The following is a 21,588-nucleotide window of genomic DNA, read 5'->3' as shown; positions in this document are numbered from 1 at the left end:
GAGCAGCAGGCAGAGGGAGAGAGAGAAGCAGGCTCTCTGCTGAGCAGAAAGCCCGATGTGGGGCTCGATCACAGGTCCCTGGAACCATGGCCTGAGCCGAAGGCAGCTGCTTAACCAACTGAGCCACGCAGGCGCCCCTGTTCATTTTTTTTTCTATAAATATGTGTGTTAATGATTATGATCAGTTTATCCAGCAGAAGAAGAAATTGAGAAGATATATGAGAACAGCAGCTAGAAGGGAAATTACCTGCCTGAGAGGACAGTCCATCTTGGGACAAATCCAGGCATTAAGTCTTGTGCCTGCTGTTGGGTCAGTCATCAGCCCAGCAGTGTGACAAACATCAAAGCTCAGATCTAGCATCCGGACCCCTTCCCGATCTCCCTCCACTCTGGGCTCAGAGGCTCACTGTCTGTAAGGAGCTAGTTGAACTGTGCCGTCAGCTGCGAGGATGATAAGTCACAGGTCCTCTAGGTCCCCAGAGATGTGCTTTCAGAAGTGAAGTGCAGCAGATGCCCTTAGGCTACCTGCAGACAAAGGCTGAAGCTCCCTGCAAACTCTCCTTGTCCCCTGAGGCCACCCACCTGTTTGTCACCTGGGCAGTCCTGACTGCCCATGATGCTCCAGGTCTCTCCCTGCTCCTATAATCCTGTTTTCAGGATGGCCCAATGTTAATCCCTCTGCATGGTCTCCCCCCTCAACCCCCTTTCCTTTCCCCATCTCCCCAGAGTGCGTGGGACAGGAAAGGCTGCTGCTGGTAGCTGGTTAGTGAATTCCTTAGTCAATTCCCTTAGTGGGTTCTTACTGGATCCGGGGCACTATGCTCAGTATTATCATAGGGGCACACGGTATCATTCCTTACTAGTTTGGGCAGCAAATCACACATCCCCAAAAATGTTGCTAAATAAGAACGCAAAGTGGTGAATGAAAGACACTAAGGATTGAAAGTATTCCTGGTTTGGGCCCTCGGGGTGTAATTAGTCAATATGATAAGTTAATAAATAAATAAGAAGATCATAAATGTATTCCGAAGAGAAAGCCGTGCCCACAGGCTGTCAAAGTTAGGAGCGCAGGTCTTGAATGAAATAATCCTAGTGATTGACTGGACGTGTACGATGGGCCAGGCCCTGTGGTTGGCATCGTAGCTACATTCCCTCATTTAGTCCTTTCACCATTCCAGGACGGAGCATTGTGTTTGGTCCCCATCTTACAGGTGAGGAAACAAGTACATAAAGGCGGCGTGGGATGCCTGTGACACCCGATCAAGCCGGAGCTTGAAGGAGGAACAATGAAGTTCTAGGCCAGGGGACCGTGTTAGTGATAAGCTCTCGTTTGCACCGTCCTGATTCAGAATGGGGCAGGAAATTCACAGAAAACATGCCACAGTTGACTGGTCTTGAGTGCTTAAAAGAAAAAAACCAATGTCAGTAACTGTGTAATACTGTGTTAGCAGGATCGAAGGACCTGAGGCGAACTACTTCAAAGAGCAAATTGCTTTCAGAGAATTCTAAGTATTTGTGGACCTGAAGATATTTGCTGGGTTAATTTATCAAGCGCTCTTATTTGTGTCAGTGAAATAGGTCTCCAAAGACCTCTGTGTTTCAGCCATAGCCTGGCTCTCATGAACTACTTGGCAGGAATAAATGAGTTTTTTCCTCCTCCTGCTAGTCTTCCACTTGGGGATTTTTCAGTAAGGCAGGTGGGGTTTTCTTCCATTTTGTTCAAATGAGGAAGTAAGGTTTTTTTCCTTGTTTAGAATTGGTGGGAAGCCTGACACCCAGGGAGGTGCACAGTAAATGCGGAATTAATGAATGTGCTTGTGAGTCTTAATTAACTAGCATCCAACGCACTCAGCACTGAGGGCTGCAGTTGCAGCCTGGATCTGGCCCCTCTCGCTGGATGGTTGGGGAGGATGTGTTGAAAGAAACATTGGCCAGACTGGACTTACCCCAAGGACTGAAGGAGAAAGCACAGGATGCCCCACATTCAAAAACATTGGGATTAAAAAAAAAAAAAAAGTGGTCACTGAAGAAGTTGTATTCATATCTTGGACAGAATTTCAGTTTTGGAATTTTATTAATTAGCATGATTCATTATCACTGTGTTAAAATAATATGGGTATAGAGAAGAAGAAATCTACCTATAGTCCCCAATATCCCAGTAGAACTACCAGTCCTTATTCTCAAAAATTATTTTTTTAATGCTTGCAATAACAGTGTCCAATTTTGTATGTTATTTCCCTAGAGTTATCAGATCTTAAAGCAGTCCTGAAGACTACTCATTCTCATCGTTGGCATTTCAGCATGGATTACCACTCAGATATTTTTTTTCCTAACCAACGAGCTTTCCTCTATTTGGCCAGCAGGTGGTGCTCAAGAACAAGCTTTTAAAAACAAAAACAAAAACAAAAACAAAAAAACCCAAAACCAACCCTTTCTCTTAACCTAAGATCAAAACACAAATCATTACCTGAAGAACTAAATGAAACATTAGAGAGACTCCCTTGGGCCTTGAAAATGTGATTTTCATTTCTCAGAAATCTACATGCGAGCGTTTAACTTTATAGAATCATTTATTCTATTATTTATTGAAAAGCAGTGGTAGGCACCAGGCGTGCAAAGATTGGTAACGTAAACCGCCTGCCCTCCAGAGGCTCAGAGTGTAATGGGGACACAGACTTGTAAATCACAGATAGAAGCCAGTGTGGTAAACGCCGCGACGGGACACAGGAGAGAGGGAACGACAATCACAAATTATAAATCTAAAAGATCATTTTCTTCCTGCAGTACAAAGGCTAAAGAGGAAACTGCCCTCCCCAGATTTCCTAGACTCCTTTCCCCCAAAGCCACAGTTTAAAGCAGTTACTTTTTTTTTTTTTTTTTTCCCCTTGCTGCAATCAACAAATGGTTTTGGACAGTGAATTCCACGAGGCTGGAATTTTTTGTCTGTTGTATTCCCTGTTGAAGCTCTACATAGAGTGATTCATATTTAATAGGTGCTCAATAAATATCGGAGTGACTAAAATGAGCAGTGGAATGACCCCGTGAGATCTTTTATAGAAATTATCATGGGCAGTGATTTGCAGAGATGACTGGAGGGAGTCAGGGCTGAAGAGGCAGGAGTGAGGGTGTGCTTACTACGGAGACGTAGGTGAGCAGTGGTGGGGTGGTGGCCGGGGAGGTCGAGGGAAGGGGCTGATGTGCGCTGTGTCAGGACAGGGAGTAAGCCGTACTTGGTGACTGGTTAGGTTTGGGGAGCATGGAGGGGGAGAAAGGGGTTGATTCCGTGGGCTTTCTGGCTTGGGCCATGGGAGACAGGAACAGAACTGTGGGTTTGGTTTGGGGCATGTGGGGTTTAAGATGCCTGGGGAATATACCCACGGGGAGGTGCCTAGAAGGCAGCTGAATGTACAACTCTGGAGCTCAGGAGGAAGGCGCACATGATAACAGATTTGAAGGTGGATTTGTTGGATGGTCTTACCATGCCCATGCCTGCTGGTTTTACAGATGAAAGAACCTGAGAAACACACTGTTTCCAAGTTTTCTAACAGAGTGGGTTATCCTTAGCTGATGCTCATTGCTTGTTGGAGTCAGGCTGGAGTCCTCCTGAGCCCACCTGGTCACAGGCTTGCAAACTGTTGGCCCCATTCTCTCACTTTACTCCTCCAGCAAGTATGTTTTTGCTAAATCCCCTTGAAACTCAGCCCCCTTTGCATCTTAGCCAGAGGATGAGTTGTCCGGCCTGCTGTCTTTGAAGTGGAAACTGGCTCGCCCAGGCTGCTGACAGCTGAACTTGGCTGTTCTGTGATGGGATCGGTGGCTGCCAATGCTGATTGGGCCTTCCTCATCAGCCCCGCTGCTTTTCCCATCTCATTTGATCTATTTGGGCACAGGAGAGACCAGCAACTGTGAGACCTTTGGCACTTGCCTTCAACACTCAGGCCCTCAGTTTCCCTTTGGTACAACAGGACAAATGTTGTATGTCTTTCCAACGCTAGAAGATGTGATGGCGAGGATACATTTGAAAACGTTGTTCCAGAATTTGTAGATGTGTTTTTAACCAAGGAGGGCCCCAGTTGGGAAGTGTTGCCCATCTGGAAAAAGCATATTGGCTTTGGTATCAGAAAGAAAACAATTAGCTATAGCAAATCCATTCTGAGGGGTTTCCTGAGTTGCTGGTTTGTCGTTCTGGTGGGGAAGCAGGACGAAATGGTGATAAGGGATGGAATAAAGCCAGAAAGTGGAGTGGCTGAGGGCAGGAGAGGATTTCTGACAAGGGGTGAGGTAGGGGAGGTGTGAAGTCTGGCAGCTGGGTACCATGAGAGTCAGGACCAAATGAAGTTAGGCAGAACCAGAGAAGACCAGCGTGGACATTCTGACCAAGGCTGAGGCAATTCAAAGGACAGAAGGATAGAAGACTCTGGCAGCCCCTTCCCCATGCTGAGGGAGGTCTTGTGACCACAAACCAAGGCGAGTAGGGCCCAAGAGACTGTCCCCTCACCACAACTGTTGGCAAGGCTAAAGGACACCTGTACATGGGTCTTTTAGATGTTGAGATTGTATAAAAAGGAGCAATGGAGTTAAATTGAACAACAAAACCAGAAAATGGAACCAAAGCGAGAGAAGGCTCTGAAAGAGAAACTGAGATAAGGGGCAGATTTATTTTTAATTAAAAACTTTGAAGTTAGTCAGTTTAGAGGCACTTAGATTGATGGAAGTTGGCATATAGTGCCAGAACCTTGCAAGTCACCTTTAAGGGTCTTTCTGCCCTCTGGATGGAGTTGATGCCTTTATCGATCAGATGGTTGGGGGGACATCTTCAAGCACCCCTGTAGGTAGAAGCAGGAGAGCAAAAGCTGTGCAGGTGGCAGCCGTTGTTCTGAGGTCTCTGCGCCTGGCAAAGCCTCGCCTCTGTCCCCAGGGTGGGAGTGGACACCCCTGGTCAGGAGCCAGGGCCCCAGTAAGGCCAGCCAGCCTAGGCCGGGGCCATGCTAAGTCCCTGCAGTCTTACTGTGTCCACTGTTCTGAGGGTTCTAGAGTCACCGACATGAGGAGCCTAAGTGAATGTGATGAAATTCTTGTGGAAGAATTTCTAAACACGTTTCATGAATCAAAGCATTTCCTTAATCAGATCATGTGTGCCCATTTTACTTTCAGAAAATGTGACCTCATATTCATTCAACAAATACTTATTGGGTGTACGTGTGGGCCCTCTGGTGGGCCCCTGCAAATGAGGGCAAGGCCTGGGGGAAAGAGTCTATCCCCATCATGCCGCCTCTTCCGGAGGGTTCTCCCCTCTGAGACGCACCTTGGAGGCTGCTCTGCGGACTCCGTTCATTCACACGCTTTTGTGGTCTCAGCTTTGAGAGTAGGTTTTCTTTCCCCCTAAGTTTTCAGTCATGTTCTTCTGTCTAGGCTGAGAAGAAGAGAAAAGCATTTGATCCCCTGACATCAGCCAGAGAGAATGAGGAGAAGGGACCGGGGGAACCCTGAGCCCCCAGGCAGTCGGTCCCCTGAAGTAGAGCATGCAAATCCCTGGGAGGCCGCAGCAGCTATGGAAAGGGGGTAGGGAGCAGTGCTGTTACTCGGGAACGTTCCTATCCTGGGGCGGACCCACTGCCTGTTCTACCACAGGCTCCTCCTCTCCATTCCTGACTCCTGGGCTCTGGGGCCTCTCATCCCCCCGGGGTACGTTCTCTGCAGGGGATGCCCGGCAGTGATCTTTGGAGCTCCAGCATCCTCAGGCCTCCTGCGGTGTGCAGGCCTGGGCTCTGGGAAGGCACTGCCACCTCATTTGTGGAGAGGTGTTCAGCCGAGGGTGCCGTGCAGGGCCGGGCTCTGCCTCTGCACAGACAGTGCCTGCTTCAGCAAGGGTCTGGATCTCCTGGTGCCTCCTTCCCTCGACCAAAAATGGGGCAAGTAGGATTGTTTGTGAGGATTAAAGACAGAAGGATCGGCCAGCCTCCCACACAGGATATCTCAGCCGGTTGTGTAATATTGTCGTTGTCATTGTCTGTGACTGTGGGGACGGAGAGGCTGTGTGAAATGGGGGAATAATCCCATCGTTGAAGGATGGGGAGAGGGAGAGAGATGGATAGATGGGTCATGCCGCAAAGGCAGCCCCATGTTCTGTGTCGAATCTGGGGGCCCAGAATATGTGGGGGTTCAGTTATAATTACTTAAGTTTTTCTGTACACTTGATAAAATACATATCGTAAAATATTGGGGTAGAGAAATTCTGTCAAGCTGTTTGCATCTCCAGAGCTTAAAAAAAAAAAAAAAAAAAAGTCCTCATTGATACCAGTAAACCAGATTCAGTAGGACTGAAAAGCAGCCGAGCAGAGGCCCGAGTACTTCTGTGGGAAGGAGGTTGGTTGTTCACTGAGTGTGTGCCCCTGTGGGTGAGGGGCCTAGAAAACTGGGATTGGGGGAAGGGAGGGGCTCAGTGAGTAAGTGCTCTTAATTTTTTCTGTGCCCCACCTCATTCCTAAAAGGATTTGTGGTAACTTGCAAAAATACCTAGAATTTCAACAAGATAAAAATAAATGAAAGGTAAAGGAGTCATAGTGTATACTCCAATTCCTGTTACCGGGTTCTGACTACAAATGTGAAAGAAGCTGGTGTAACCTGTGGGGGGATGGTAACTGCGTATAGAATCCCAGGTTCCACTTTCACTTAGGGGCTGATTTTCCCGGAGACCCAGGAAAATGGTTGACTTCCATGTTCTGTCAGCCAAAGTGCTTGTGAAGAGTAACCCAGAAAAATAATCCAGGTGGTGACCTTGAAGTTGCCCCTCGTATCCTTGGCTGCACCGTCTCGTGTGCACCTGCCGGGCCCCCAGCAGCAACCACCCTCCCACCCCCGCCCTCCCCAAGAACCCTCCCTACCCACCCCCCCCCCAGGCAGAGTTTCTCAGAGGTCCTCTTTTAAAGCACAAATGCGGTCTTCTCAGCGCTTTTGCTTTTGGGGCAGATTCCGGAGCATTTGGGGCCACCCTTGGGTTTGAACACCCTTTAGAAAGGACAGTGCTTGACTAGGATCCGAAAAAGGGTATTGTTTGTCCTCGGGTGGTAATGTGCTTTCAAGAAAAATGTCAAACGTTCTAAGTCCCGTTCTTTCTTGTTCTCTCTTCCCTCTTTTAACATCACGTTGTCTTCAGTATCTATTCTTCCAACTTCCACGCAGTGAAGAGGGAATCAGATGGGGCTCCTGGGGATCTCGCTAGCTTGGAGAATGAGAGGCAGATTTATAAGAGCGTCTTGGAAGGTGGAGACATCCCTCTCCAGGGCCTGAGCGGGCTCAAGCGACCCTCCAGCTCAGCCTCCACTAAAGGTAACTGGGTGAAGCCTGCGGGGCTCTGACCCGGCCACACGGTCATCCAGATGCCTCTCGCCCATCCAGGCCCGGTGTCGGGGTGTCGGCAGCGGGTGACTTCCAGCTCCTGGGATATCCTTTGCCTTGTGCAGGTCTATCTCCAGGCCTCTGAGCCGTCTGAGCCCCCTCCCCCAGTTTTTCACCGGCCATTTTTCTTTCTGGTATTAGTTTCCCTTCCTTCGAATCCCAACCTTGCTCTCCCTAAAGCATCTCTCTCTCTTTTTCGTTCTGATTCCCTCTTCTTAGAACGTAGCTAAGCCTTAGCCTTCCGTAACTCACAGCAGGGTGGCCATTTTTCGTTGCATCTTTGCACCTGCTTTGCAGCACAGATTATTTTGCTTCCGGACATCAACTGGAAATTAAAATACAAAACAAAACAAAACAAAAACCCTTAAGACAAATGAGCATGTAACCTCTCCCTTTTATTTTTATTTCTTTTTTTTTTAAAGCAGCTTTCAGCTTTAACCTAATGGGTCTGTTTATTTTATTCTGCATGCTTTCCAGTGGATCGTAAAGGTGGGAATGCTCACATGATTTCTTCATCTTCAGTTCCTAGCCGAACGGTTAGCTCTAGCAATGCATTAGGCCCCATGTGTAAGCACAAGAAACCCCTGTCCGCTGCAAAGGCCTGCATTTCGGAAATCCTTCCCTCCAAATTCAAACCCAGGCTCTCCGCTCCCAGCGCTCTTTTACAGGAACAGAAGAGTGTCTTATTGCCGGCAGAAAAGGCTCAGAGCTGTGAGAACCTTTGTGTTTCACTGTCTCTGAATGATTCCAAAAGAGGTCTCCCCCTCCGAGTGGGGGGGAGCATCGAGAACCTGCTCACGCGCTCCCGGCGAGAGTGGGACAGCAAGTCGAGCAGCACCGTGAGCCTCCAGGAATACGGCACTGGCACCAGGAGGCCCTGCCCTCTCTCCAGAAAGGCCGGGATGCAGTTCACCATGTTATACCGGGACATGCACCACATCAACCGAGCCGGTCTCTTCCTGGGCTCCATCTCCTCCTCAAGCGTGCGAGACCTCGCCTCCCACTTCGAAAGGAACAGCCTGGCGTTGGCCAGGGGAGAGCTGGGCTCTAGCCAGGAGGGCTCGGAACACATCCCCAAGCACACCGTCTCCTCCCGCATCACAGCATTTGAGCAGCTGATTCAGCGGTCGAGGTCCATGCCGTCCCTAGACCTGTCTGGAAGGCTAAGCAAGTCCCCCACGCCTGTGCTGTCCCGGAGTGGCCTGACCTCAGCCCGCTCGGCTGAGTCCCTCCTAGAGTCGACCAAGCTGCGACCCCGGGAGTTGGATGGGATGAACCCGGGGGGGCTCTATGCCACCCCAACATGCAGCAACATGGTCGAGCCCCCTTTGGGCTTCAGGGGCCTTGCGCCTTCTGAGCCCCTCTCCGCCTGCTCCGATGAGCTTGACCACTGTTCAAACATCTCCAGCGACAGCAGAGAGGGCAGCAGCAGCAGTGTCCACGGAGACTTTCCCAAGCACCGCCTCACCAAGTGCAAGGGCACCTGCCCGGCCTCCTACACCCGCTTCACCACCATCCGAAAGCACGAGCAGCAGCAGACGTCCAGACAGTCTGACTGGCGCCCAGATCTCAGGGGGGACAGGAGCACGCTCCTCAGGAACATCTACCTAATGAGCCCCCTCCCTTTCCGATTGAAAAAGCCCCTCCAGTCCCACCCTAGGCAGCCTCCCCCTGGTGACTTCTCAGCTCCTCAGGCCGGCCAGAAGCCAGACCTCCCCAGCCAGCCCCAGCAGGACGAGACCCCCTCTGGGGGGAAGCCCTCGGTTCCCAAACGCCTGTCTTCCCGACACACCATGGCGAGGCTGGGCCGGATCTCGGAGCCCCCTCAGGGGAGACCCGCAGTCCCAGATGACTGCCTGAGGGCCTTTCATAATGGCAACTCCGTGCCGTACTCAGACCCCGGCCTGGACAGGAACAACAACCCACACAGTGAACTGGGAACGTCCCTCGGAGGTGGCATTTGTGTATTTGCCCGGTTTCACCTCACCCGTCTCTCCACCTTGCTTGCTCTGTCCCCTCTTCCCGTGTGCCCTTGGTGCTCATTTTCTGGTCTGTCCTTTGTTTTCTGTTTGTTTTGCTTGGCAATTAATCATGGCTCGTAGTGGCTGCACTTCTTTAAAAACAAAGCCCCCCATGTCATTTAGACTAACCACCAAACTCTGTTTCGAAAGAAAAATTGGCCGTTTAGCTCAGCTGAGAAATTCGCCCATGTGAACTCTCGAACCCCTTGGAGTTCACACCAATCCTCAGTCACCCCGTGGTTTTTTGAGAGGCAGCCTCTCCCAGTGGCCCTGTGTGTGTGTGCGTGTACGGTGTGTCCCTGTGAGATCCTGCACGCCTCTTAGGAGGGACACTTTTCACAGAAGGTCCTCTCTCCACTCACCTGTTGCCTTCTGATTAGTTTTCTTTGTATTAAACTGGCTTACAAGTAAATTCAAAAAGGTGTTGCAGGGGGGAGGATTTGGTTCTTCTTCAGAATTTGAGTGTTGGTCTATAATCCACGACTGTGAATGTAAGGATAATGGCTGAAGGGTGAAATCTTAATCCCAGTCTGGTTTCCTGCTAAATCCTGGCACGTTTTAATTCTACTTTGTTGTTTTGAAGATTCGGAGTCACCAAGGCATTTTATACCTGCTGATTATTTGGAATCCACGGAAGAATTTATTCGGAGGCGTCATGATGATAAAGAGGTAAATGGCATCTTGAAAATCTCTTAGCTCTTAGGCAGATTTTAAAAAATGAAGGAAGCCAACATTCTAGACATCTGTCAGAGAGATGACGTGACCTAGCAATAGGGAGCAAAAATTGGTGTCTTCACAAATGGCTTTTTATGTGGCATCAGCTCTCTAGGACCGATTTCCCCACAGGCAATAGTTTGTAAGTGCCAAGTCCCACTAGCGTCCCTGCAGGGGAGGTTCGCCACTGCCTTCAGCTCCGTGCAGGGGGACCCAGAGTTGGTGCCACTTGCTCTCCTCTTCCCCATCCCTGCCTTCTTACTCTCTAGGGAAACCCACCCACCTATTTCCCCAGTCCTGCCCACCCCTCTGTTGGCACAAAGCACAATTCCTTTTGGGGAGTATGCAGCAGGAGAAAGGAAACTAAAAAATAATACATAATGACCACCGTAATACATTTTATAAAACAATTTGAAGAAGTTGCCTTTAACTCAGAAGAAGAGCTACCCCCATAGATCCTGGGAAACCCCCACCAGAACTTCAGGGAACGCACCTCTCCTAGCCACGGCTGAAATGTCCACACGGAAATGGAATGCCTGGGGAAGGAGTGTGTTCTCTTGGGATTTCAGAAGAGGCCATTGCGCTTATCAGCTAAAGGGGCAAAATCACCAGCTTCTGTTGTGATATAGTGGTGTTTTGAGGCATGCTTTCTGGACTTTGCATTCCTAGCAGGAAGGGTCCTATAGATCAAACCAGCTCCAGTGACCATTTTCCTGTATCAAGTTAGGAGGTGGAACAGTTGTTTTGACCATGTATACACAGCTCTGTCCCTTTCCCCATAAAGTCTGAAGCCCCTTTCCTGCGTTCTGTATCATTGAAAGGTTTCCAAGTTGAGGTGGACTTTCCTTAAGGATTTAGGGTAAGGCTGACCTTGAATGGGGCTGAATGATAATAGTTATGGCTGCCGAGACGAAAAGACCGTAGCTCTGCCCCCATGCAGGCATAAAACAGACAGTAATTCATTAAAATAATCCGGGTAAAGAAGGAAGAAAGCGTGAGATGTGCAGACTTATTTATAAGAACAGGTGACAAACACAGTGAGTGTCCATCAGGCCACAGACCGTTTTGTTTCTAGTCGCTGTTCCTAGGATACAAGGTTCCCACCTATATAAGGTGGAGGAAGATGACATTCATGTTATTAGTACAAACACTAGTATCCAGCATGGAAGGCGCTGTGCTAGAATCCTGCCTACCCCATGGGAGGCAGATTTTACTTAGTTGGCTTAGCAGTTGCTCTATTACAAGGTGTGTTCAGAAGGGGAGCAGCTTGTTCCCTGAATAACACTGGCTCCCAGATCCTTAAAAATGTTGTGTCTTTATTCATGGCATTTGGCTTCTGTCGTCAAACTGTGGGGATGGTGGATTTGCTGAGGTCTGATCCAGGCACCAGGTCCACTTCCTTCGCTGTCCACTTCCACTGATCTGATGTAACAGTGACCCAAGCACAGGGGGCCACAGGAGCCTCCAACAGCAGTCCCTCCCCACTGCTGCAGAAACAGCTCACACTTCCAGCTAATGGAGGGTCAGTCCTGGCAGCTTTTTTTGCAAAACTTATGAATTACTGATGATCGTGGCATTTCAGAAAATGAGAATATGTCAGTTCTGGAAGGGACATTAGTCGCCAAGCCTATTGTGTAAGCCAGGAAAGGACTCCAGGGGGTAGTGACTTGCCGGAGGTGACACAGCAAATTAACTTACACCCTCTGGTGTCAGCTAGAAACAGCTAGAAACCAGGGCTCCACATTCCTGGGCCAGTGCCCTTTCAGCGGTGTTGGGCTTTTTGAAGCACCGTGTCATGTCTTTCCTCAGGTAGTCTTTACAACAGCTTGCCTGAGCCCTTGACATCCACAGCCATCTGAGAAGTGGTTTCTTGATTATTATTCATAGTCCCTGGTGAAAGATGGGAAAATCAGGTCCACCATCCTTTGGGGCTGGGTGTCACATGAGGCATTAAATTGCCTGTTGGAAGGAGACAAATGCCTTATTGAAAATACTAAGAATTACCGGTCCTCATTACTGCTTTTCTACAAGGAATGGTAACCCCAGGAATGTAATGATCGGTATAGAATAAGAAAACACATTACAATTCTGTTCCATAGGGTCACTTTAATAGGACATAGGGACATTTGGTAAAATGCAACATTGTTTAATTATTTGAAACAGCCTTTAAAAATAGAAGGAGAAAAAGAAGTCTTTAAGAATAGGAGTAGATGACTATTTCCTTAACTTAGGAGAGCATGATTCTTCTAAACTGAGGTGTTTCTATTCCTAGTTCATCTTTTATATTTCTATTCTACATCACTCCTTTATACTCCGCCTCATTTCACCTAATGAGATAGTTGTGTAAAACATACAGTAAGCAAGTAATTGATGATGTCTGTCAGTCACGTAAGTAGCGTTTGGTGCGTGTGCCAAGGCCCCCTAAACATTGTGCTCAGGGGAGGGGTTGGCCAGCCTCGGAGAAGGGGTGCATAGTTTCTGAAATGGGCGGCTCTGCTCTGGAGCATATCAGAGTAACAGAACTCGGAAGTACAAAAAAATGACCTAGTTCCATAGCTCTGGCTTAGTCAGAGCCCAGATCTGGGTGGGAGGAATCAGCCATCCCTGGTCCCACCATGGGAAGACACTGGGAAATCCCCACCGCCTAAGTGAGGTGAGGGGAGCTCTCCCAGCCCCCCGCGTTCAGCCCAGCAGGCTTGTAGACGCTCCACATTATGGCTCCCCACCCCCACCGGCAGCCGCCCCGGGAGGGCCTGGATTTTGGGGCCATGTACTGGGATCAGGAGGCTCTTCACTGAGCCGGGAGATAGTTTTCTGGACAGTGTAACTGTCTGGAATTCATCCTTCCCCCTGGGGTCCCCTGCGTGGTGCGGCCTCCGTCCTCCGCAGAGCGTGTGGGGTGCGGCTGCAGGGGGACGCAGGAGTTGTGGCCATGAAGCCCCTCCCACGCCGACCCCCCGTGTGTCCCCACTATTCACCCAGTCCCTTGCTTCTTAGTTGTTGCGTTGGCAGTTTTCCAACACCCTGCACCGGATGATTTACTGCCCCTTTTATGCAATTTCATGGCAGAAACTTTTAGCGGACCAGAGACGACTTAAGCGTGAGCAAGAAGAGGCCGATATCGCAGCTCGTCGCCACACGGGCGTCATCCCGACGCACCATCAGTTTATCACTAATGAGCGCTTTGGGGACCTCCTCAATATAGACGATACGGCCAAAAGGAAATCTGGGTCAGAGGTCTGTTTTGGTTGCCTCCATCTGCTGCTTGACCCAAAGCAATGCCCGCGCCTCCCCTCAGCACGGCCCTCCGTAGGCCGAGTTAGTTCTCCAGATGGCATCTGTCACCCCGGCTTCCGTAGGCTTGCTTCGGCTGCTCTGTGGCTGGTCACGGACGCGAGTCCCATCATGTCCTGTGCTCTGTATGTTCAAGCATGCCTGGCTGTGGGCCCGGGATCTGCTGGCGCACCCCCCACCCCATGCATGCCTAGAGCATCGGCTGCCGTCATGACTCCAGCCCCCCACATCCTGCATTGTACGGTGACACTGTGCTGCCTGTGCCCGCCTAGAAGCCTTGCACCTCAGTCTGCGCGCGCGTTAGTAGCTGTCCCACGAGCGATTAGAAGTTTCTTCTTTAAAGAGGCGGCTTCATGAAGGTTGTTATAAAAGTCAGCGAGCAGTGCATTGTTTACGCCAAATAGCCCCAAATATCAGAGAATATTATTGCCGCTCGGGATCAAATGATGAATTAATTGAATAAGGTGTTTATATCAGTGCTGAGCCTCACTGAAGACTTTTGAAACCCAAGGAGTTTTGGGGTTAGGATAAGCCCATGGAGGGTAAGAGAGCTCTCTGAGAGACGTTTCATTTGTTCCCTTAATTTTGACATTTCTCAGCTGAGATTACAAAGCTTAATATTATAAAAGGCAGGAAGAAAGCACAGATCTTTGAAGTGATTTTATGCAGGCCTTGGCCTCCTGCACGGAGGCTGACATGTTGAAATTCTTACCCCGGCCAGATGCTGCTGTTTGCCTCACAATGTGTTTTGCCGTGTGGCCCCTGGGGTCCCCTAAGGATTAGCTCCTTTTGGGGAAGTGTGTGTGTGTCTGAGGCTTCAGAGGAAGCTAAGGGAGTGACATGAAAGCATGGACAGGTTTGTAAATCTTTCAGTGTAACAGATTAATATTCATGATTCCACGTTTGAGTGACAGAGGCACTGGCTATTCTCATCAAATGGTTTTTTGTTTTGTTTTTAAAGAAATGGAAGCTTTCTGTGACAAAGAGAGGAAAGAGAACCAGAATGAAAGAAAAGCAGGGACAGGGAAGGACACTCTAAGGTGGTGGAGAGAGAGGAAACCGTGATGAGAAGAGGCAGAAGTTAGCAGGTGCTGACTCAGATGCAAGGGAAAGGCAGACCCAGCCCTCAGCCCTCGGCTCCTCAGAACCCCGTACTCTGAAGGCTCTGTTGAGGATTCTCCTCATTCGCAGACCTACCCACTTGCTAGTGATGGGGAAGGGGGGAACACACGAGGCACAGGGCTACACAGATACATGGATGGGTAATACGTGTGCACAGAAATGCCGCTGGGGCAGAACAGCCTTGGAGAGAGGCAGGCAAACTGCCTAACCCACCTCGTCTCCCTTCTCGAGTGTGATTCTCGAACTCAAGCGGTCATCACAATGTCCCGGGGGCTTGTTAAAATACAGATTGCTGGGCTGCATCCACAGATGTTCTAATTGTGGGGTGGGGCCCGAGGATGGCCTTTCTAACCAGTTCCCAGGTGACGTTGATGATGCCCGTTTAGAGACCCCACTTTGAGGATCACTGCCCCGGACGTTGACTGACAGGTGTGGGAGAACAGAGACCAGCAAGTCCCAGGTGCACAGGGGTGTGGAGATGTACTCCAGCCTCACTGAGTAGAATGTGGGTGACCGCTAGCTCTGGGCGAGGCCCCATATGGAAATGGAAACAGGACCTAAACTGTGCCCTTGGGCAGCTGGGAGTCTAGTGGGGGGGTCTCTGCTATGACAGGTGACACAGTCCTGTGGGAGCCAGGGGAGGGGTAGACAGATGGAGTCTCAGGGAGGCTGAGGCAGGTGAAGAGGGAGATGCTGCTTTGCATAAGCAATGAAGATTCCTAATATGTCTTAACAGCCCCATGGAATCAGTGTTTTTCTGAACTTTGAGTAACATATGGCTTCTGTTTAGTGGAAATAAATTTGTTTTCCCCAGTATTGGCCTAAGCCAATTTACAGATTAAGTAGTTAATTACACACTTGTAAAACTTAATTAACATAACGGATAGGTGATATCCCTCTGCCTAAATTCAGTTGCCACTCAAAGTGTGAATCTGGTGCTGTTTGGTATACGTTTCTTAAAGTTCTCACAGCTCTACAGCTGACTTTCCTTGGGTAATGACCATCTTTTTTTTTTTTTTTTTCTTTTTTAATTGGAATCACTGTGAAATTTTCATCTTACAATGTTGGTTATCTGGCCTTCTCCCATGAACTTGTCATTTATCGTTAAGTCAACAGCCGTTCTTTTCTTATTCCCTTACAACTACTAAACTGTGCTCTTTGGTCACAGACTCAAATGCAGGCATTGAAATTGGGTGGCATGGATTGTAAAGTAGACATTCAGTTGGCCTCTAATATATATGTGAACAGATAGATAGAGGTAAAACATCAACGTGAAAATGCAAAAAGAAATTCCTGTGGGACATTCACCATCCTTAAGAAAATTCCTACAAGATCTCAGCTTAAGGAGCCTGCAAATAGGAGACATATCACTGATGGGTTTAGGACCTAAAACTAAGCTTGAGAGAGCATTTAAATACCAGGTTTTTTTTCTCACCGAGTCTCACATTTTTCCTCTCCACTTTGTCCTCAAATATTGAAGAGAAAGTATATGAAATTGGGGAGAAATTACCCAAAACCCTTAACCCTTACCAGGAATTCAGATTTGATCCGAGGGATACTTGAGCGCTTCAGCCGACTTCAAAGCAAGGAAGTGATGGACGGAAGTATCTGAGGAATGTTATTTGTGCTCCTGAGTGACAGTAGATGAAAGTAAAGAGGGCACAAAGTCAAAGGAAGCTTTGTGAGTGGAGGAGCTAGAGGTCAGAGCTGAGTGCATTTGTGGAAGGTTCTGGAGGGAGGGTTGGTGTGACTGAGTGACAGACCCGAGGAACTGGAGTGTGCGGAGAACTTCCAGGCCTGGAGTCTGGAAGGAGAGGGCTACCCAAAAGGAAGGGAAGCTTTGGAGAAAGAGCATGAACTCAGGGCTTGCTTTGTCTGGTTTTTGGGATGATCTCACAGGCCGTGAGAAATCTATGGAGTCAAAGATGACGTCATGTGAGGGGGAGCGAGGGTTTCGTCCACTTGCCAATCATAATTTAAGTCAGGCGAATAGAAGATGTCCCCCAAAGAGTAGGAATGTCTGGGACTTCTGGCCGACTGGTGTGTGTGTGTTGTTTTTTTAATAGCCATGGTCAGCTTTGGGGAAACAGCGCTGCAGCTTTGGGACTTTTCAAAGCATCTCTTCCCCAAATCTGGCTTCCTTAGGGAGATTCTCATGCATGACATAGTTGATCAAACATTCATCTAGTGTTCTGCTGAGGTCAGATAAGTGGAATTTTGCCCAGATTTCTACACCAGAATGAACTAGTTAGAGTGACTTTTTCTGCTTTGCTTTCTGGAAACTTTTGAAAATGTGTCCATTTCATTGTTCATAAATTGTGATTTTAAATTGTCACTGTTTCTTGTGTTTAGATGAGACCTGCCAGAGCCAAATTTGACTTTAAAGCTCAGACCCTCAAGTAAGTACCACCAATTTGTTTTTTATAACTGCCTCTATTGAAACACAGCTCACTTGTAAAGAGATGGAGAAAAACAACGATGATTAAAAACAGTAATTTATAGAGTTTCCTACGTGCCAAGTGCCATTCACGTTTCTTACATATGGTAACTGATTCAGTGGTTACCAGAACCCTCTGGGGCTGGGGCCGTTGTTATCCGCATTACACTGATAGGGAGACAGAGAGGCTGTGACGTTAAGGAGCTTCCCGAAGCTGGTCAGTGATAGATGCAGGGGATTCAAACCTGGGCGTCCTAGTGCCAGAGCCTGAGCTTCTACCACTGGGGCACCTGCCACCTCTTATCCAGGGACTCTGTTTGCTTGATGAAGTGGTGGCTCAATCTGACCCACTCTTTCTATGGGAGGTACCAGAACCAGTGTCTAGGATGATAACTTTATTAGTTTCGCTATGACGTCTGATGACGTTGTGGGAACACACAGGAGAGCAGTATGTTCCCCAAAGGGCTAGCTCTGTAAAATATTTCCTAAAAATTGTCTTCTATCCTAGAAATGAGCCTTGGAACCACTGCACACTATGTCTATACCTCCCGTGCCTCCTTCCCAAAGAGACTTTGCTATTGGCATAGTAATGGCTCTAGAAGGCTTTCAATGAAGAAACCTGATTAGCTTATTTTACCCAGTGTTACCTAAATTTGGATGACCAGAAAGCCTTTCTATTCCATGGAATGGAATTTGGAAAATGCTACCAAAGACTAGGTTCTAGAAGGAACCTACTCATTTCCTATCTAATTATGGATTAAAATGGACCATGAGTTTCCATTGGCAACAATAACCAGCAGTCATCCCATTGTCTTGCTGATGGGAGGCCCCCCACATCTCCATTCTCGGTGATGAGAGGGAAAGCTCTTCATCACTGGTCACTGAGTAACGCCATGGAGAAGACTACTCAGCCAGGATTTTGATATCCTCCAACACAAAATGAGTGACCAGGCCACAGTCTCTAGAACTACGCACAAATCTGGTGTGTTGGGTTTGTTTGTAATTACTCCAGTCCTTTAGCTCATTAGCTAATTAGAAGTGGCAGTCTAGTGTACTGGAGAGATGGGCTCTAGAGTCAGGAAGCCCTGTGTTTGAATCATGACTGTGCCCCTTGCTGTCTCTGTGACTCTGAGCAAGTCACCGACCTCCACCTCAAATTTCCTCATTTATAAAATGGACATAGTGGGGCCTGGGTGGCTCAGTCATTAAGCATCTGTCTTCAGCTCAGGTCATGATCCGAGGGTCCTGGAATCAAGCCCCACATCAGGCTCCCTGCTCAGCAGGAAGCCTGCTTCTCCTTCTCCTACTCTCCCTGTTTGTGTTCCTTTTCTCCCTGTGTCTCTTTCTCTGTCAAATAAATAAATAAAGTATTTTTTAAAAATAAAATAAAATGGAAAAAAAAAAAGCCACTCTTGCAGGGCAGTTGAGGTAATACTTAGAAAACATTTTGCACCACGTAACAAAAGTCAGCATCTCCCCCTGTCCCTTCTTTTTAACCAAAGAGAAGATAACAGAGTTATACAAATTAATATTACCTTTTTCCCTTTTTCCTTTGGAATGAGAGAGGTACATGTAGTCATTGAATGGTATTGTGATGATAATCATATTTATGTAGGTTTCATCAAAAAGTCTGAACAATTTTTTCCTTAGAGCATCTTTGTCCAATAGAAGAGGGAAGGCTGACTGAGATGGAATTGTCACCATTTATCAATAATGCTAATGCTGGGGGCATCTGGGTGGCTCAGTCAGTTAAATGTCTGACTCTTGATTTCAGTTCTGGTCATGATCTCAGGGTTGTGGGATCGAGCCCCAACTTGGGCTCTGCACTGGGTGTGGAGTCTGCGTAAGATTCTCTGTCCCTCTCCCACTGCCCCTCCCCACCCTGCGCACACACACTCTCTCTAAAAAAAGAATTAAAATGGTGCTAATATTGGAGAGAGGAGTCCTTCCTCCTGGCTCGGTGCTGTTATTGCTCCCTCCCAGAAAAGTTAATAAAACATTTTTTTTTTTAGGAGTAGATGATAGATCCATTGACTTGGATCTTCTAAACATCTTTAATCACGGGGTTCTACTTTTCTCCATAGTAGGTTACTCAAAAAAGTGTTCTGTAGGAGCACTCAAGTCAACGAAGTTAAACAGGGTTCTTATCTGCAGGACTTACCCGAGCCTCGACTGTGCTGAGAATATACATGGGGACACTCCAGAAAAGATCTGAAGTGTATCGTATTATTGTTTCTCGAACCTTGTTACCACCAGACCTTGCGGTGAGGTTCTGCGGGAGATGGGCATGAGGTCCACAGTGCAGGAAGGCTGGATGCAGACCTCTCAGCCCCCCAGGAGCTGTCCTCCTCCTTGCTTACTGGGGGGCCATGACACTCTCACCCGTCTCCACAGCTGCGAGTCTCCACAGCTGCGAGTCACTGAGGGCGGGAGAGCAGAGAGCGTCTCCAGCAGGAGTGTATATGCTGAGGGTCCAGCACAGCCATGTGTCCATGGTTGGGGGGTAAAGAGAGGAGGGAATTCAAACATGCCCAGGGAGAGTTACAGCAAAAAACTGGCCGCAAATATTCTCTCTTACAGAGACAAATGTCCCAGATCTCCTTCACCCTCCTCAAGGTTAGAATCTGGTCTACCAGTGCAAGAGCCACAAAGGCTGCCTTGTTCTTGCACTCAGCACAGTGCTGACTTTGTGTAAAGTCTTCCAGATGTGCCCCCATTGTTTAGCCAGCGTCCCTCGCAGAACCGTGGGACTTCTGGCACACAGCAGAGGACACAGGCCTGCCCCCTCCAAATTGCACTCAGAGCCTTTCTTTCCATTGCTGTTGGTTTGATGCAAATGGAAAAGATCTAGGTCTTTTTTTTTTTAACTCAAAAAACTTTTCAAGCTGTAATTGGTACAATTGTTATCCTCATTTGGGTTTTTATTTTACTTATAATTTATCTTTTTCTTTCTCTTTTTTTTTTTTTTTTAAGAAGGAACCCTGATTAGAGGTTAACAGCATCATTATTAAGGCCAGCAAAGGGATGGATGGAGACAGAAAAGTTGCACAAATACATGACAAACATTTTAAGGAAAATCCACTTTTCTTTCTAAGGTTTCTTCCCATGTCAAAAAGGAAGTAGCGACTTCCCATTTCCCAAGCTAGCTCTGTAACAGGCACCATGCTGGGCATCTTACTTTGAGTTTGTTGCTACATTTTTCCAACAACTCTGACTTAGCTCCTATTTTCAGATAAAGTATCTCTGAGAGATTCCATATCTTGCCCCAGGTCTCCGAGCTAGTAAATGGTGTAACTGGGTTTTAAACCCGGATCTGGCTAATTTCAGAGCCTTTCTACTACATGATGATAGACGGATGGGGCGGGGGGGGGGGGTGACGTGGCTGGCTGGGCTGGCCGGCCGGAACGACATGGGGATGTCAGCCTCTCACAAGTAACTTGATGGTCATTTCCAGCAATGAAAGCATGCCTTGCTTCGGCATGGAAGGGTAGTAAAGACAATGAAAGCATCCACAGGGAGACTTTTGTCACTTACTGGACATCACTTGAGACTGCTGGGCGCATCGTTCCGTGTTGCGTAGACATTCTGAGCGTAAGACCAGCATTCACAAAAAATACCTTGAGAAAACCCACAACAAACGCGTAAGGCCTGTGAGCACCTTAGAGTGGGGAGCCGGTTTGAAGGTCAACGTCCATCCCACAGAAGACTGAAAAGTGGCCCAAAGAGATATAACCTCCTAAAGAGCGGGGTTCTCTCTCCCGGATATGGAGCCCCCCCTTCTGTGATTAGTCCCCTTTGACCTCAGTCAGAGTCTCCTTTCGCTAACACGTGGCGTGTCCTCATCTCACGCTGCGAGAGGCACCACGATCTCGTATGCTGACGTGCTCTGACCTCTGCTGACAGGGAGCTTCCTCTGCAGAAGGGGGACATCGTGTACATCTACAAGCAGATCGACCAGAACTGGTACGAAGGAGAGCACCACGGCCGGGTGGGCATCTTCCCGCGCTCCTACATCGAGGTACGGTCACCTCTTCTCTTTCCCCAGGACAGCCCGGTCCTGCCCCCGCACCACGCCCTTACCAAGAACTTGTATTTTTTTTTGTTTCCTCCCTTCCTCTTGTCCCCTCGCTTTCTTCTCTTTTCCTTCTCCTCTGGCTCTTTTCCCTTCTCAGCTTCTTCCTCCTGCTGAGAAGGCTCAGCCCAAGAAGTTGGCGCCGGTGCAGGTTTTGGAATACGGAGAAGCTGTTGCCAAGTTCAACTTCAATGGTGATACGCAAGTAGAAATGTCCTTCAGGAAGGTAAGCACCCTCTCTTCTCGGCCCTGGGGCTGTTTGGATGGCCCTATTCTCATGAGGGAAGAGGCACGACGGTGATGTACTCGTCTCATGGTACCGTTCCTGTGCCCGAGAGCTGTGCCCTGTCTAGGAAGGGCAGGTAGAGAATTTTCTGAGGTGAGGGATTTAAAAAATAAACCCTAGGCTTTCTCAAAGTTTAGTCACATGAGTTCACTGATTAAAGGCGGTGTTTCTGGAGTCTTAGACCTCTTGAGCACCCCATAATGTGGAAAGTGGTCGTGACTAGGTTTACGACATATTCCGATGG

The 21,588-nt window shown here is 48.3% G+C and overlaps 1 protein-coding gene across 50 annotated transcripts in view; it reads left to right on the top strand.

Annotated features, from left to right (window-relative positions):
* The window catches only part of SORBS1 (sorbin and SH3 domain containing 1), a 226,192-nt gene that overhangs the window by 180,011 nt on the left and 24,593 nt on the right, over window positions 1-21,588 (top strand). For 45 of the 50 annotated variants that reach the window (XM_082722034.1, XM_082722037.1, XM_082721990.1 and 42 more), the window contains 6 exons: window positions 7,157-7,329; window positions 10,003-10,088; window positions 13,203-13,370; window positions 16,902-16,948; window positions 20,890-21,004; window positions 21,159-21,284. In XM_082722034.1, the coding sequence (XP_082578160.1) occupies window positions 7,157-7,329; window positions 10,003-10,088; window positions 13,203-13,370; window positions 16,902-16,948; window positions 20,890-21,004; window positions 21,159-21,284 (715 nt within the window). Of the gene's footprint in view, window positions 1-7,156; window positions 7,330-7,875; window positions 9,352-10,002; window positions 10,089-13,202; window positions 13,371-16,901; window positions 16,949-20,889; window positions 21,005-21,158; window positions 21,285-21,588 lie in introns of all 50 variants that reach the window. The other 5 variants (XM_082721996.1, XM_082722014.1, XM_082722022.1 and 2 more) reach the window with 2 other exon arrangements.

The sequence above is a fragment of the Mustela nivalis genome, assembly GCF_964662115.1.
Source record: "Mustela nivalis genome assembly, chromosome: 2".
NCBI classification, from domain to species: Eukaryota; Metazoa; Chordata; class Mammalia; order Carnivora; family Mustelidae; genus Mustela; species Mustela nivalis.
This window is presented reverse-complemented; position numbering and strand designations above follow the sequence as displayed.